The sequence below is a fragment of the Orbicella franksi genome, chromosome 8 (assembly GCF_964199315.1).
Source record: "Orbicella franksi chromosome 8, jaOrbFran1.1, whole genome shotgun sequence".
In the NCBI taxonomy this organism is placed as follows: Eukaryota; Metazoa; Cnidaria; class Anthozoa; order Scleractinia; family Merulinidae; genus Orbicella; species Orbicella franksi.
In genome coordinates, this window is record NC_138152.1 from 30,742,205 (window position 1) to 30,757,450 (window position 15,246).

Below are 15,246 nucleotides of genomic sequence, written 5' to 3' on the forward strand. Positions count from 1 at the left end.
ACAGTGTTAAATCGTCTGTATTATTTATAAAACTCTGGTAGCGCCTTTTTACTTACAGACAGTACATCGATTAATTATAACAGTCAACATCGTGTCCAGGCACTTCTCGGCTTCAAATTCAACAAGGGCCTGGAAACGGGGTTACTTAACCCTGATTAGAAATATCACTAACATACAAGGAGCTGATAAAAAGTTACATCTCACTCTTGTATCAAGCGGGTTTTATGACAGTACCTTAACCTTCATAAGCCCAAATAATAATCAAAACGTAATTTAACTCGATCATGTCAGGAAATTTTCTTGACATATCTTCAATTAAATTCTCCTTCGTAGAACTAGGATAAGCGTATGAGTGCCATTTAAGGAGAATTTGAAAATTGAATCAGGGCTTTAGGGTTAAGTTATTTCTGTACAAGAAGACAAAATACCTATCTACATCGATCTACGATTTAATGATAAGTTAAATTTTGATTTTCTAAAGAAATAATAAGTCAGAAATCGCAGTTCCAAGATTTCTGTAAGTAATCAAATAAATTTCTTTAATAACGGTTTAAAATAATGAAAGCTTTGGATATGTCACGAAATCCATCTTGGATGGTCACGCAATGCCGTCGCGCAATGCCTTCGAGGATCATTGCGTGACCAGCCTTTGTAAAGTACTGCAGGAATAGCACGCTTTCTATCGGACGAGACGCCTTTTCTTAGAAATGACCCTGTAACAAGAGCAAGACAGAAATAAATAACAAGGCAGCATTACTATCACAATATCACTAAAAACTTGGTGTCTTCTCTTCAACAGTTTTCACTCGGTCATGTTTTACTATGCGGAGTTAAGTCAACAAGATCACGGATAATAGATACATCACGTCCGTAGAAATTGTGCTCAACATTTTAAGGTGGCACTGTCAGCTCGCGATCCTCTACTGCTAATGACAAATGTTATTTGTGGAGTACTGCGCGACAAAATGAAAGGTCTCATGCTACAAGGAGATGACAGTGTCTCTTCACAAGGAAAGAAAACAAGATCTGGTACAATAAAGAACTAAGAAACGCTGTCAGCTTGGTTTTAACACTCATCTCCTTTAAAAAGTAAAAATATATTCGATTAACAACATCACTATTGGATTTGGAATCGAAAGTTTAAGCTAAAAATCTAACGTTAAAAATGTATGCAACGGACTTAACTAGTTAAAATTAAAATAATAAATTTCTTTTCAGGCATAGCACTGGGCGACCACGTTCCTTTTTTTCTGAAAACTTTATCTACGTTTAATAATGATTTACAGATACAATAAAATGAAATTACAACAATCCCAATATTTAATAATCTTAATAACTCATAAGAACTCGCCCTCATTAAAAACCTAAAAAGCTATTTAACTCTAAAAAAAAATCAGCAATCATTTGGTTGCTGTTCTTTTTGTGCTGGAAACGAAAAAAATCCTGGAGAAATTTACAATCAGCAGCTTCTTTTCAATTTGAAAAGACACATTTTCAAACTCAGGAGAAAAAGGACAATTAAAAACGAATCCAAATGCATCGGTGCCATTCGTTTAAAACTGTCAATACTTAAAAACAACAAAAAAAAAGTTACGAATTCACAGGAATAAAATATTCAAATTCGAGAGTCTTCAAATGTCCCACTAACATATCATTCTGGCTTGTAACGGACAGAAAGCAGAACTGTCCCCAGACTCCTCGCACCTTTTCGGCCGGCTAGTCCCCAGTCTACTCTCCATCACGCTCTTCCTTGATCCATTTTATACTCGCATAACAATTCTCTATTACAAATCGATAGCCACGTTACGTTGATTTTGTCGAAGAACCACTAGATCTTCGTCCCGGCCCCCCCACGGAGCTGCCGTCGTGAAGTTCATTATCGGAAGCGCTGGATTTTCTGTCGCCATCCGGGGAATTGATTGCAAGTGCCTCGAGCGACGTGGCTGACATTGCCTTGACTTGCGCAATGACCACTTGCGCCTTCATGGCGTCTTCTTCGAGTTCACGCATGCGCTGTTGTCTCAAGGCCGCGCGCTTCTCTGCCTCGAGGGCGCGTCGTTCAGCCGCGGTTAGGGCGCGTTTTGGTGATTGTGGCGACGACGGTTTTGTATCCTTTGATGAATCACTGTTTGCTTGACGTTTACTATCCATTTTCACCTTTTCAGCTTCCTCGGCATCTCTCTGAGCGTGTTCCGATCCTAAGGAAGACAAAACAAGAGATCAGTCGTGTTTGTATGGCGTCACCTTCAAAAAAAAAACACGCGACCGCATGGCTCGATTTACCGCTGAACTGCCGAGCCAGTTTTCCAAAGTTCGGGGACACCATGAAAGCTAAAGAAAACACCGACTTTTCACAATGTATATACAAACACCATAGCCTCTCACTAATCATTATTTGTTGTCACGAGAAAAAGAACAGTTTAATTCAATGGTACGGGATAACACGCTATTCCCACGCGCCATGCGAAATTCTAGCTAAGAAACAAATAACTAACAACTGAAAACGAAAAACTCTCTTCCAAAGGGGAAAAATACCAGCGAGAGGGGTCGCCAAGGGAGACAATAAATACTTCCATGTATGAAACACTGATAAAAAAAATAATGTTTACCTGTAACTGCTCTGTTTTGTCCCTGAAAATAAGACAAGAACATGAAAGATTAGAATGGATAAATGTAAACAGCCACCTTAACCTTTCAAACCTACATGACAAAGGTAAAAATCACTACAGAACTATTTTTCCCCAATGGAATTTTTAAAATTTCCCTTAGACAATGCCAGTCTAGATTTTTCCACTTCTCCTGTACGTGAGAAGAGTCACGTATGAGGCGTTTTTTTTTTTTACTTGTCGTTGTGTAAAAAACCGGAAAGCGATCGAACACTCCTAACATGAAGCCATAGTCTCTAAATTGAATGACAACTGAATATTTATAAACATGGTTCAAGCCTGAAGTTATATCCTGTCTACAGCTGGAAGGCCGCAGCGAAAAAAAACTAATTTAGTAAATGGTATTTTCGCACCATAACCTCACACCACTAATTGAAAATCAACCAAATTGTCCAATCTTCAATGATTGCGTTAATTGAAAGAGCTACAACCAGACAAGCTTGTAAAATATACAGATATGTGTTATGATTATGGCTCACGCGCTAGCTTTCAACATAAAAAATGAGTAGCGACCCGTAGCTTCACCTTTTAATCAGGGATTGTTTCAAGTCGTTGAAACAAATTCTTTGCATTAAAACCGCCCAAAACAGCGCCTTCTTTCCCACGGCAAATTCACAGTCGACTGCTATTTAAGGGCAACCGAAAACAACAACCCTGAAGGAGCCTTTGCACTCCATGGACCTCCCCAAAACGTGAAAACATACTTTGCTTTCAGTCTCTTTTTTTTTTTGTGCGGCAATTTCACAAGCGTCTGCTATTTATAAACAAGGGCAAGAGAACACAACAACCCCAAAACAACCTTTGTGTTCCGTGGACCGCCCCAAAACGTGCTAACATACTTTCCATTGACTCAATTTGTTTTCACAGTTGCCGGGTTAAGTTGATTCGTGTGAAAATGCACACTCGTGGACTAAACTCGTCTCCAACTCTAATCAGACATTGAAAGCTTAATTTTCAAGCCACTGCATCATCGTATTGAGAAATAAACATCCAACAGCTCTCTAGGAATCGAATATGACCAACGCCTAGTTCTTCCTTAATCCTTCAATCCAAAGAGCTCATGGGAAAAGACATGCATTACCAACAAGAATCACTTACAGTTTTTTCCTCTCCTATGCCTTTGGTATCTTCTAGGCGTCTTCGAAGGGCTTCCTGAAACACAGAATTTGCAATATTACTAATTTTATACTCAATTATAGAAATTAGTATTAATCTTCACCCAAGAGAAAGTCATATTACAGAATATCTAAGCATTCCATGAACGCCATAAGCCATTGTTTGTTGCCATGTTACATAAAGAACCATATAATTTTATCGCTTGTTTCGCTTTCTGTTCCGCAAACTTCGAGATACCAGAACGTTTATTCACAGTTCGTAAATAGTCGGGTTGTATTAATATGTTTTTACATTTAACTGAGGTCAGTATAAATAAGTAAATATATAGTTTTACGTTGCCAATATAATTTTTAAGTCGAGATTGAGAGAGACGTAATATGAATATAAATCATATATTGAAACAATGACATGCCAGTAAGTTAAAAAGAAATCATTTATATTCATTTTCCGGTTTTCGTCCTTTCACTCGACTCGCAAATTATGCTGCGACATGCACACGTTGCAAATTTTACGTTGTGATTTATATGCTAACCATATTGTTGTGCAAGGCACAAGTAGTGTAGATTAATTTGACCTTTCGTTATGTTAACAGACAACACATGATAAACATGTCTGAGCTCACACGGACACGTGAAGAGAAGTTGGGAGACCTGTGGGTGAACCACATGAAAAACTTCTAGACTACAAAGCAACTGTGATGTTGTATTCGTTATCGAAACAACGGCGCCAAAACCCATACGACCTTAGCACAAGAATAAGAGATAAAAAATATTTCATCAACTACGAAGAAGTGTGAAAATTCAAGTACACTTGTATTATAACAACAAGTTATCTTGCATTCAACAAACTCGTCAGTGGGGTCACGGAAAACAAAACACTGGGGAAAGAAACTATAAAGCAAATTACAATTAAAACTCTACTAAACTCGCTATAAACTCCACTTGTCATAAAAGGAATCGAGATATTTTTGCTAACTGCCTCGGTACGCCTTCCTCAGCGCAAGATTATTGTAACACAAGGCTCCGGAAAAGCAAACAAATATAAAAGTTACTCCATGAGCCAAAAATAAACAGTTTTTAATCAAAGTTTTAGCGAAAGCTCGCGAAGCTTCTTTAGCACGCAAGTTATGAGATAGCCAAAGCAAATTATACGAATGCTAAATGATGAAAGTCGTGTGTTCCTCCACACTTTCACTTTTACAGTCATACCTAGGTCAAATCTTCCGTTTTGTGCACGAAATTTCAATGTACTACCATTCAAATGAAAGCTACTGAGCAGCTCTTTCATGTTGTGTTATTTGTTTTTCAAAATTTTTCAAATTGAAGTGAGATTTCTTTCCCGTCTTCCTTTTTAGCTCGAGACCTACTGGGCGCGGAAAGCGTTGACTTCGCTCGGTCGATAACGGTACTTCCTAAAGCGGCTATAACATCACAAAAATAAAACAAAACGTTACAAAAGAGTCCACACTACCTTTCGAAGATTCTCAACCCTACATCCCACCAAACAAACGGTAAACATTACGTGTGGAGGCATCACTGCGAAGTGCTAAGTCGACAAACGCGTGATATCTTTCTAAACACGACACTGTGATCGCGAAGGGAAGTTGATTGTGAAATTACAGTGACGCGCAAAACACTTATATATGGAACATGACGAGAAGCCATTGAACCGTAACCCTATATCGGCCACGCATCGCTTGAAAAAAAGAATAAAAACCCCCCAGGCAAATTGTTGTTTGTCTACATACCTGTCTCTCTTTTTCTTCTCTCTCCCACCTTTCGCTTTCCTTTCTAGCCTCTTCCTCCTGGTTAGAGAAAAAAAACACCGGAAAAAGAAAATCAAAAACCTCCAGGCTTTTTTACTATGGGAGGAAACTAAAACAAAGCAAGGGAACAAAGTAATGCGCGGCAAACATATTCGGCCGTAAATACAATTGTACAGTTTTTAAGATTGGCAATTAAACGCAATTTCCACTTGAAACTGTCGAGAAAGTTAGCAAATGTTGAAATAGAAAATTGCTTCTACATTAACATTAATAGTCATTTAAGCCACAACGGGAACTTAAAAATAAATCATAGCAAAATGAACCCAATTCAAACACTGCGGGAATTAAAAAGTACCATTTTGCTCTTCACGTATTGTCGAAGAATAGCCATAATATCGATTTTGGCCATGTTGGTGAAGACAACAACAGCAGGTTCGGTCGAGTTGAAGCCGACAAAATCTATGCTAAATTCGCTCTCTAGTTGCTAATGTTGTGGTAAGGTCAGGGCACACCGCCGACACATGACTTGAGAGCTAACCAATTGTTATCTCTTTTCAAACAAAAGAACACATTTGACGCGTACAAAACACGTCACAGAAAATTATATTATTACAGTGAAGTCCCGGCTGATTTCCTCCAACGCGGGAAAAAGAACAAAAGACAAATTTCTACCGACATATCAAGTTAATGAATGAAATGACAAGATGTCGAGAAATTCAATAGATGTTGGGCCTCACACAATATCATTTCGAGAAAAATATTCTTAAGCCCCGTTCACACCACGCCGGACAAATTGAAAAACCAAATGTTGTAGGTCAACCTGTGATACAGCGAATGGATATTTCGATAATGAGTTAATTCTCAAGGAAAATCAAGCTTTATGTACAAGGAATTACGGGTTAACGAAGCGACAACTCCCGGAAAAGCTGCTATTTTTGAAAACGTTCACGTAGAAGGTAACTCCAATACGTAATATTACGCAAAACGCTTGAAAATTGATGTAAAACGTGGGATGAAAGGACTTCAATATTCTTGAAGACCCTCGGAAACCTACAGTACGTAGTTACATCACTTGAAACAAAGTGTAATTTCTTCCGAAGGTCTAGTCGCACTAGTTAAAATATCTCCAACAAGGATATTATCTAAGCACAGGCCGTTATTTTTTATTAAAAGACTACTTAGAAGGATATTAAGAGCAATTTATTGTACCGTACGACAAACATGTAGTAAGTAAACATTTTTAAACGAACGCAATTATCAAGTCATTGCCATGTGTCGAGCGTTCAAACTAGCCGTTGTGTAGTGTTTACTTGAGCTTAAATGTCTCCATCGTTAAACGTATTTATGTACTTAGCACAGAAATAAGCATTCCTTATTTAATATGAGGTTGTTACATTAGTTAATTACACTCTTTTTTATAAGAATATTGTTTTTCCGGCCGAGGCTGAATATTCTTATTTTTCTGTCTATTTTAGGTTGAATATATCCTTGTGAATATTCTTAGATTAGAGCGTAGGGCATTTCTGTTTTCAAATGTATTAGGGTCAGTTAAAGACCTATAATTGTATTGTATTTCCAAATGTTAGACACACAAAATTATATTCTTTCCAAAATCTCAGCCTCGGGTTTAGTCTTAAACTATTCTTAAACTTTCGCAAATTTCAGCGTCGATATTCTTATAAAATATACTCTTAAAGCCAGGCAATTCGCTTTACTTAACCGAGTTTAAGGTAAAATGCGGCGCTGAATCCGCAAAATGACTGTCGTTTTTTTTTTTTTTTTTCGAAAGCGAGACTACAAAGGAAAGATATACCTCAATTTGTTCAAGAAAAGTAAAATATGGTCGCAAATGTTCCACCTGGCTTAAAACACACTGTTTCCGCGAGGCGCCTGAGAATAACAGCAAACGTTATACAAAAAAAATTACTAAATTATGCAGTTCGAACGAGTTAATTTTAGCACAAGAGCAAAACACCTTTTCCCAACAAAAGAAGTCAATTTTTCCCACAAGTTCTAAATTTACTTGCCGAAAGGACCTCAGCAGGTACCATTATACAGATGGAAAAAACTCTTTTTCGACATAAAAACGCGACGGATTCAATCACTTTTTAAATTCCCAGCGGTAGTTTTCTTGTTAACTTTTTAAAACAAAGATTTTGCTTCCATGGCTAAACAGAATACAACAACGACACTTAACGCTAAGTATATAAAGGACGAAAACAAAACCACCCGTCCCTTCCCTAGAGAGTTTGGTTTCGTTGTGTTGATACAACTGGATCAAATTCAACTGCCTTTTTCACAAGTCTGTATTGACTTAGAAACGGATCTTTCTTCGCTTTTTCAACGATTGAATTTTCCTCGAATTTTTAAAATGTCTTGTCTACAGGATTAGCGCTTTGCCAAAAGAGACGGTTTTCAATGGAATTTTAAGAATCTGCCTTTTCAAGTGAGTTTATCAGTAATCCCGTCGAGTGAAGATTACTAAGAACAATAATATAGGGACTTAAAGAACATTCTTTCTTTCCAGGAATAAAAATGCGCTTGGCAAGAGCGAAAGCGAAACAGAGATAAACCATGTTTACTCAGCTTTAGTGAGAACTCATTTCCATAACGCTCTGAAAGCAAAAACATACCGTTTTTGCTTCTTTCACTAGAATAATTATATTTCAAGGAGACTAAAGCAATTACTGGCAGTGAATCAAGCGCAAATTCTAGTTCAACACAATCTAAACAGCACGGATAACCGTAGTTGGTGTGTTCATTCAAAAGCATAAGACGAAACACTGATAATGTTTCCGCAGAAATTCAAACATATAAAGATGGCTTACCGGTACTTTATCCTTTAGGTAAAACGATGTCATTTATGCCAGCGATGTTAAATTTTCTAAATGGTACTCGCCCTTCGCCAGACTTTGGTGAAAAACCTTGACACCACGCCAACAGACACGCGGCCTTTGTATGTCATGTCTGAAGCGCATGTGTTGACATGACGTGACATGAACGTCACGCCAGCAAACGTGGGTGGCACATGTCACGCATTCTCAGTTAATTTGACATTTTCGCGACCAGAATTAGAAACGAATTCACTTTCGAAGGAAGAAATTATCAACGAAACAGGCTTTTGCAATTTATTACCTTGCTCATTCTAGGTCGACCGGCCGTAAGTGAAGGCACGTTTCCCAATTACTGCGCTTTTCCTCAGAAATGAGCGAATAAAAACAAGAAATGTCTTCTACCCACCTGTCTCTTGATTTCTTTTCTGATGTCTTCGTAGGCTCTTTCGTTAACCGGTATGTCACGCTCCAAAGACTCCTGACTCTGTGATTTTGAGGTGTTTATCGTCGCCACGGGACTAGCCTGCCAGGCCGCGTGTTGTCCCGCGGGCACGTCAGCAGGGTCGAACCCGTCGCACACCAGCAGCGATAAATTGTCTCCAATCCCTCTCAGCGAGCGCACGGCTTCCAGATGCGTGGCGCCAAGGAGACTGGTGCCATTGACCTAACAAGGTACAAAAACGTGTATTAGCCTTCTTGCAAGTCTCGCTGTATCGGATAACATTCTTCAATACTTATGCCAGAAATCAACACTTTCACTGCTAAGCTCGAAAAATAAATTCTCCTTATTAGTTGCCGTAATTCCACTTAAATTTCATTTTGAGAATTTGCTGCTTCATCAAGACAATATTCTCTGCTTGATCATCTTCGTAAATATTCTCTATACCTGCCTAACTGTTTTGCCGGTAACACTGTAGGGAGAAATTAGAGCTCCTCACCTCTAGCAATCTTTGTCCCACTTTAAGTCGTCCATCTTTAAACGCTACGCCGCCCTCGTTCACTTTAGACACAAATATTCCTTCATCAGTCTTGTCTAATGGATTTCCCGGATGTCCTTTGGCGCCACCTCTTATACTGATCCCCAGTCTCTCTCCAGGGCCTTTGTGCAAATGTACCTCCTGCAGAAAAAAAGATGAATGAAATCAAACTGTTATATAATAGCGTCCTTTATGGCTTATGTTAGATAGGAGGAGCCAAAAAGTATCTATCTACTCAGACTTCGATTATCCGTGGAATGGACTGCTTGAAAACTTAATAAATTTTTTTTACATCTTTTCTGATTGTTTTCAAACGGTCTTAGCCAATCAATTGCTAGAGATGTCTACAAAACCAACACATACATGTCAAAACCTTCATTTAGACTGAAAAGCACGAATTTTTTAAAATTTACTCCAGTTACCCTCAAATAGAAAGAGAGAAGTGACAGCTACGAAATCTATAGCTTGCTGGAATCCACTTTTTTGGCTTCGTTTTTCGCTCGCGGAAACCTTTTCAAGTTTGCAACAGTAGAGTAAAGGGAAACTGGTGAGACACCAGACCCAGTCTTCCACCATTACACAAAGTTCGACACGGAATTTTTGCAAAAGACAGTTTTTCAAGAGTATCAAGAAACGAAACATTGCTCTGCCTTTCGGAAAGAAGATAACGAACGTTCTATGCCAAATGTGTTTGTTTTCAAGTGGGGCTCCTTCGTTAATTTGCGGTTTCAAGGTTGTTCGTTTTTTTTTTTTGACGGTGAAAGGTAACCTGTTGTTTTATACCACACAAATATCAAACAAAAACAGCAGCTGTATGCACAAGTTATTTCTTTTCACCAAGGGAAAAAAATCTTGTTCCGGCGCAGACAACAGTGGTTACATACATATACAGTGCGTGGGAAATTGAGGAACCACGAATAGACGGCTAATTCAAAGAGTAATCCAAGCAAAGAAAACCGTTTTGGACGAGGTCAAAATATAAATTCTCTTCAACTTTTTCCATACAATTATTGTAATACCTTTAGGAGAAATTCGATCAAAATCAGGCGTTCTTGCCAAGATGATCAGGCTATCAACTCTCACACGCTCCTTGACTACATTTGTTCTTAAAACAGTACAGAGAATTTACGATTTTATCATGACTTGGATTCAAACGATTACATAACAGACCACGGTAAAGATGTTAAACAAAGGACAAAAGCTTATGTAAGATCACTTCACTCCACCCACAAGAAGAACCACTCCAGGAACACGAGAGTAAACAATTATCTTTGACGAACAAGACAAGCCGAGGCACGTCCATTGCTCAAACAATTTCACTTTACTGTCAACCCACCCCCGCACAAAGCACCGAGAAAGATTGATTCTGTGAAAGTATTTCATTAAGCCGACACCCAAATTCTTATTGTACCTTGTGAAAAAAGACCCAAGGCGTGTCTGAGCAAGGTGTTTACATTAAAAGCTCCGAGAGTTGTCGGAACCTCTTTGAAGGATTAATACACATATGGCAACAGGTCCTATACAGATTTTCGGTTTGGCGTCAAAGTCTTGTAAAAACTACCAGAACGCTAGGAATGCTATACATTACGACTTCACACCACTATCCGAATTGGCAATACAAACAAAAAAATGTGACAGCGTAATTTTAAGGCTTCGTTCGTGTGCTTTGTACAAAAATTATGACTTTAGGAAACAATGAAAAGATCAGAAAGTAATTAATTGAATTTAGGGTTTCTTTATCATAAGCATGAAAATCAACGAAACGAGTGTTTTAGTGGAATGGTGTTTTTCCTTTAGGAAGGATATGAAATTGTAACCAGAGGCAGATATGTTCAGTTGCTTTCCCCATAAATAGCGTAACCAAATCATCTTGAAAGATTACAGAACCGGTGCGACACGCTTCACAAAGCAACTGTATTATTTGTAAACAGGAAAACGACTTTGGGCTAAAAAAGAAAAACAATATTATTCGAAACTGAAAAAGACACTTCTTTTGGCCAATACATGTCTATGTAACACCACTGAAATACGAGAGCAGACAGGACAGATTAGTTACACTTACCTGAAGTCCTTTCGGTGGTGGATCATGGCGGACGAGAAGCTTTATAAGAGACACATTAGCTATTAACGCTGCTACAGCTTCTTGGTGTGTGGCGTTTCTCATGTCCTTACCATTTACCTACGAAAAAGCGTGAATTAAATTACACGAGGGAAAAAAACACTGTTCTGATGAAATACACTAACGCTTAAAAGGCCAATATTTCCAGCACTTGCGAATTATCGACCACTCTTTCGACTGAATTTTCGCGAAAGTATATGACACATTTTTGAAATAAAACGTTTGGTGATTGCGACTTTTACCTTAATTTGAAAGAGCAAACTTCAAGCCGATTGCTGCCTCTCATTAAAATTAGATTGAAGAAACGTTTGCTGGTAATATACCATGAATACGCTCCTTGTGTGTCATGCAAACTGCGATGAAAGTTAGCACGGATGAAGAATAGTATTTTCGTCTCTTTTCGAAAGAGCCTCCTAACAAAGCGGTCTTTTCCAGGTCTAAGTGACTCCATGAAAAGACCAGCTATTTCCAAGAGGAAAGCAAAAAGACAAGGAAGTAATGAAATTTGTTGACCAAAGCTAAACTCATGTTAACCTCGTGTAACCAATTATAAATAACGAGAGATTCGCTCAGGCAAGTAAAGGGAAACAAATCTAATGTATCACCACTTGCGAAAAAACTATCAAAGTTTCGTGATACGATACCGTGTTGAGAATAAGACCTCTTACATCCGTTGTTACACTGCACGAAATATGTCACTCGATACTCAGTTCGACTTCGGCTTACTGTTGACAATATCTTTTCCAAACCGGCCTAAAATTACGATACACCGATAAAACAAGAGATCACAAGCTTCTTTAAATCACCTTTCTCCGAAGAGAAGCTGTACAAGGCCAGCTTCTAACTATATCAACTCCAATCATATCACATTCGTTGTTTTCTCCTCGCTCCTTTCTCTAGACTACTCACGGAGATTGCTTTACATACACCTTTCAAGTCATTGTTTGCTTTGACAACCAAGCATAACTAATTCAAACAGGGCCAATAAAGAGAACTCCCAAGTGGATTACACTTTTACTCAATAGGTATTTCAGGCTATGATGTTAAGGAGTTTAATTAACCCGATGGGGGCACTTAACACGATAAATTTCCACTTAGAGACATTTTCGACCGGCTGGATGTCTTTGAGGAACCGACGAGTCTTAGAGCGTTGTAAAGCCGGCGTCGTAAGTATATTTGCCGCAGTATACACAACTAAAGACTAAAAAGAATGCTTTACACAACATTGAATGGCGGTTTGTTTGACGACCAACTTGTTCATGAGCAAGAGTAGATTAATTAAATTTCGCACGAATATGGCCGTTTTTCGCTTCATATCTGAGTTGGACGCCCACGTTTCCGAAAAATATTACCCACAGTTCTTCTAAGAAACATTCTAGGGAAAAAAACCCTCAAATTAACAGCAACTATGCAAACAAAGATAAAGCGAACAAGATTTTTAGTAAGCAGTTTTCTTATTACATAATTCTTACATCTTAAAAGTTAACTCGCCAAAATTTTAACTGAAGATGCTTTCCAAAAGACAGAATATTGCTTTCGCTTTGAGAAGAACCTGAACTACTTGGTTCGCTTTGCAGCATCACGAATTTAACTCATTCGTGAGGGTTTTAATCAAATTTTTCACAGTTTCTTTGTCCAAGTTTTGAAAGCTTCGTGGCTTTTCAACTGCGAATGTACGTGAACTTGCAAGTGAACTTGCACGTGTAATTTTGACGTCTCCAAATCAAACACAAACTTGGTTCCCCATTGGTCCAGGAATACGAAAGCCAATGAAAAGTTGTCAATATATTTCAAGAGTTAATCCAAAGTTTTACCAAGCACGGAACGGTTTATTAGGGTTTCGCTCAAATTAAATAAGAATTTCTTTGATTTTTCCGCCGACGCCAACGAAATTATACAACAACCAACGTTACGTAATTGAAAAGAAAGGGTGCGTTGATTAAAATCCTATTACAAAGATATTTTCATGGCTCAATATTAAAACAAGGCATTACCGCTGATGTCATATCCCTAGAATTTAACAAGATTTTTTCGACAAAATGTCGATCCTCGCACGCTAACATCGAAGTTGAACCTTCTCTCGCAATTTCAAGCGAGTTGATGCGAGTTTTTGCTCGCATGACAAGCTGATGGTGAAAACTCTCGCGTATTCAACTCTTTTAAATGAGCTCATGGTAAATTATGGATAAGAGTTAAAGATAACTTTTGCCCAAACTGTCCCTGACCTCTTGACGAATCTTAACAATTGGCAAGAGCTTTTACTCAATCCAAGCAAATATTTTCCGTTTCCGAACAAAGGAAAACAAACTTGTAATCCTAAGACGGTATACTTTTCCTAGAACAGATAGCTCCTTCAACTAATAAATCATTTACCCCTCAAAAAAACAATTTACATAACAACAAACAAACAAATGTACATCCGGTTTCTTGTTAAATTCAAAACAACGAGGTAGACAATTTGTGATCAGTAAGAGCTCTTAATGACGTCTAATTTCCGTTTTGCTTAGAGTGTGTCGGCGCTTGCACTAAAAGGCGGGAATATTAGCGACCAGCCTCGTCCGCGCTCCAGTTCCTGATTGGCTCACAACAGAGGGTGGCCCCGCACGCTTGTTGCACCCATAAAGTCATCTCGCACCTAAAAAAATTAACTGCTTGCCTTCTCATTTTTTTCAATAATAAAAATTCTTACCATTAACATTCTATCTCCGACTCTAAGATGTGTCGTAGCTGCAACTCCGTTTGAAACAATCTAAAAAAGAGTAATAAGGAAGCAAGATTACCTACCAAAAAACCTACCTCGCACAAACAAGGCAAACTTCACGACAAGCAGTAAAAACATGCTCTAAAGTGGTTCAAAACCATACCTTAGAGATAAATATTCCAGGTTCGTCCATTCCAAACGGATGGCTCGCATGATCAGAGCCTCCAACAATGCTGAATCCTAAGGGGTTGTTGCCTTTCTTTAAAATGATTTCCTGAAAAAAAAAGCAACAAATATCAAATCGTTAATTCTCCCTACTGATTTCCATCATTTCTTCTGTGTTTGTTCTGAGAACTCGATAGTGCATCAAAACGAAATAGCCATACTCTAGAATTGAATTTATCATCTTTTCTTGTCCGTTTGACAACAGGAAAGGACGTCTCTTATTAGTCAGAAGTGTAGCAGCTGTCGTGAGATTGTAATTGTTTTGCTTGTTATTGTTTTAGGGCTAGGATAATTGTTTCTGTTGTTTGTTCTATTTTCCTCTCAAAGGTTACCATGAGACCTTACGGAAGCTGCTATCCATCCCTAATTAGTTAGAACGCACTGAGACGGACAAGACTTAAAATGTCGAGGACTAACACGAGCCGTTCAAGAATTTGTCGAGCTTGCACTAACTAATTAAAAAAAGATGTTGCCATCGGCACAGCTAAACAGTTACAAGTTGGCTGACGCAATTTCCGATGCTTTTCCTTGGTTTGACGTTGGCCGCTACAAGTTATGATTGGGTGATTGCACTTGTCAAAGATGATTCGTTGAGAAATCTACTTGTGTATAACATATTATTGAATGCTAACCTCAATATCAAGGTCTGCAGCTCCATTCTTGTCGGCATGATTAACTTCTGTCGACTTCTCCGGTGTTACATGGTTCATTTCAGGCTAGAAAGGAATGGATACGTCGAAACAGTTAGCTTTCAACTCTCTGCGTGACACTTGGGTGTGGCAGATCTGCGTGCGTAGAAACGCGAGGCGCGCGCGCGCGTGTGTGCGACAGCATTATGGCGTG

The 15,246-nt window shown here is 38.5% G+C and overlaps 1 protein-coding gene across 1 annotated transcript in view; it reads right to left on the reverse strand.

Moving 5' to 3' along the window:
• Positions 1-10: 10 nt before the first annotated feature.
• LOC145494988 (protein scribble homolog) overlaps positions 11-15,246 on the reverse strand; it is a 40,586-nt gene continuing 25,350 nt past the window's right edge. The window contains exons 28-37 of the mRNA XM_081474564.1: positions 15,036-15,119; positions 14,342-14,452; positions 14,167-14,226; positions 11,421-11,537; positions 9,320-9,499; positions 8,788-9,045; positions 5,530-5,586; positions 3,765-3,818; positions 2,610-2,631; positions 11-2,198 (exon numbers count right to left, since the gene is read on the reverse strand). Coding sequence (XP_081330690.1) covers positions 1,804-2,198; positions 2,610-2,631; positions 3,765-3,818; positions 5,530-5,586; positions 8,788-9,045; positions 9,320-9,499; positions 11,421-11,537; positions 14,167-14,226; positions 14,342-14,452; positions 15,036-15,119 — 1,338 coding nt within the window. The 3' untranslated portion in view covers positions 11-1,803. The remainder of the gene's footprint in view (positions 2,199-2,609; positions 2,632-3,764; positions 3,819-5,529; positions 5,587-8,787; positions 9,046-9,319; positions 9,500-11,420; positions 11,538-14,166; positions 14,227-14,341; positions 14,453-15,035; positions 15,120-15,246) is intronic.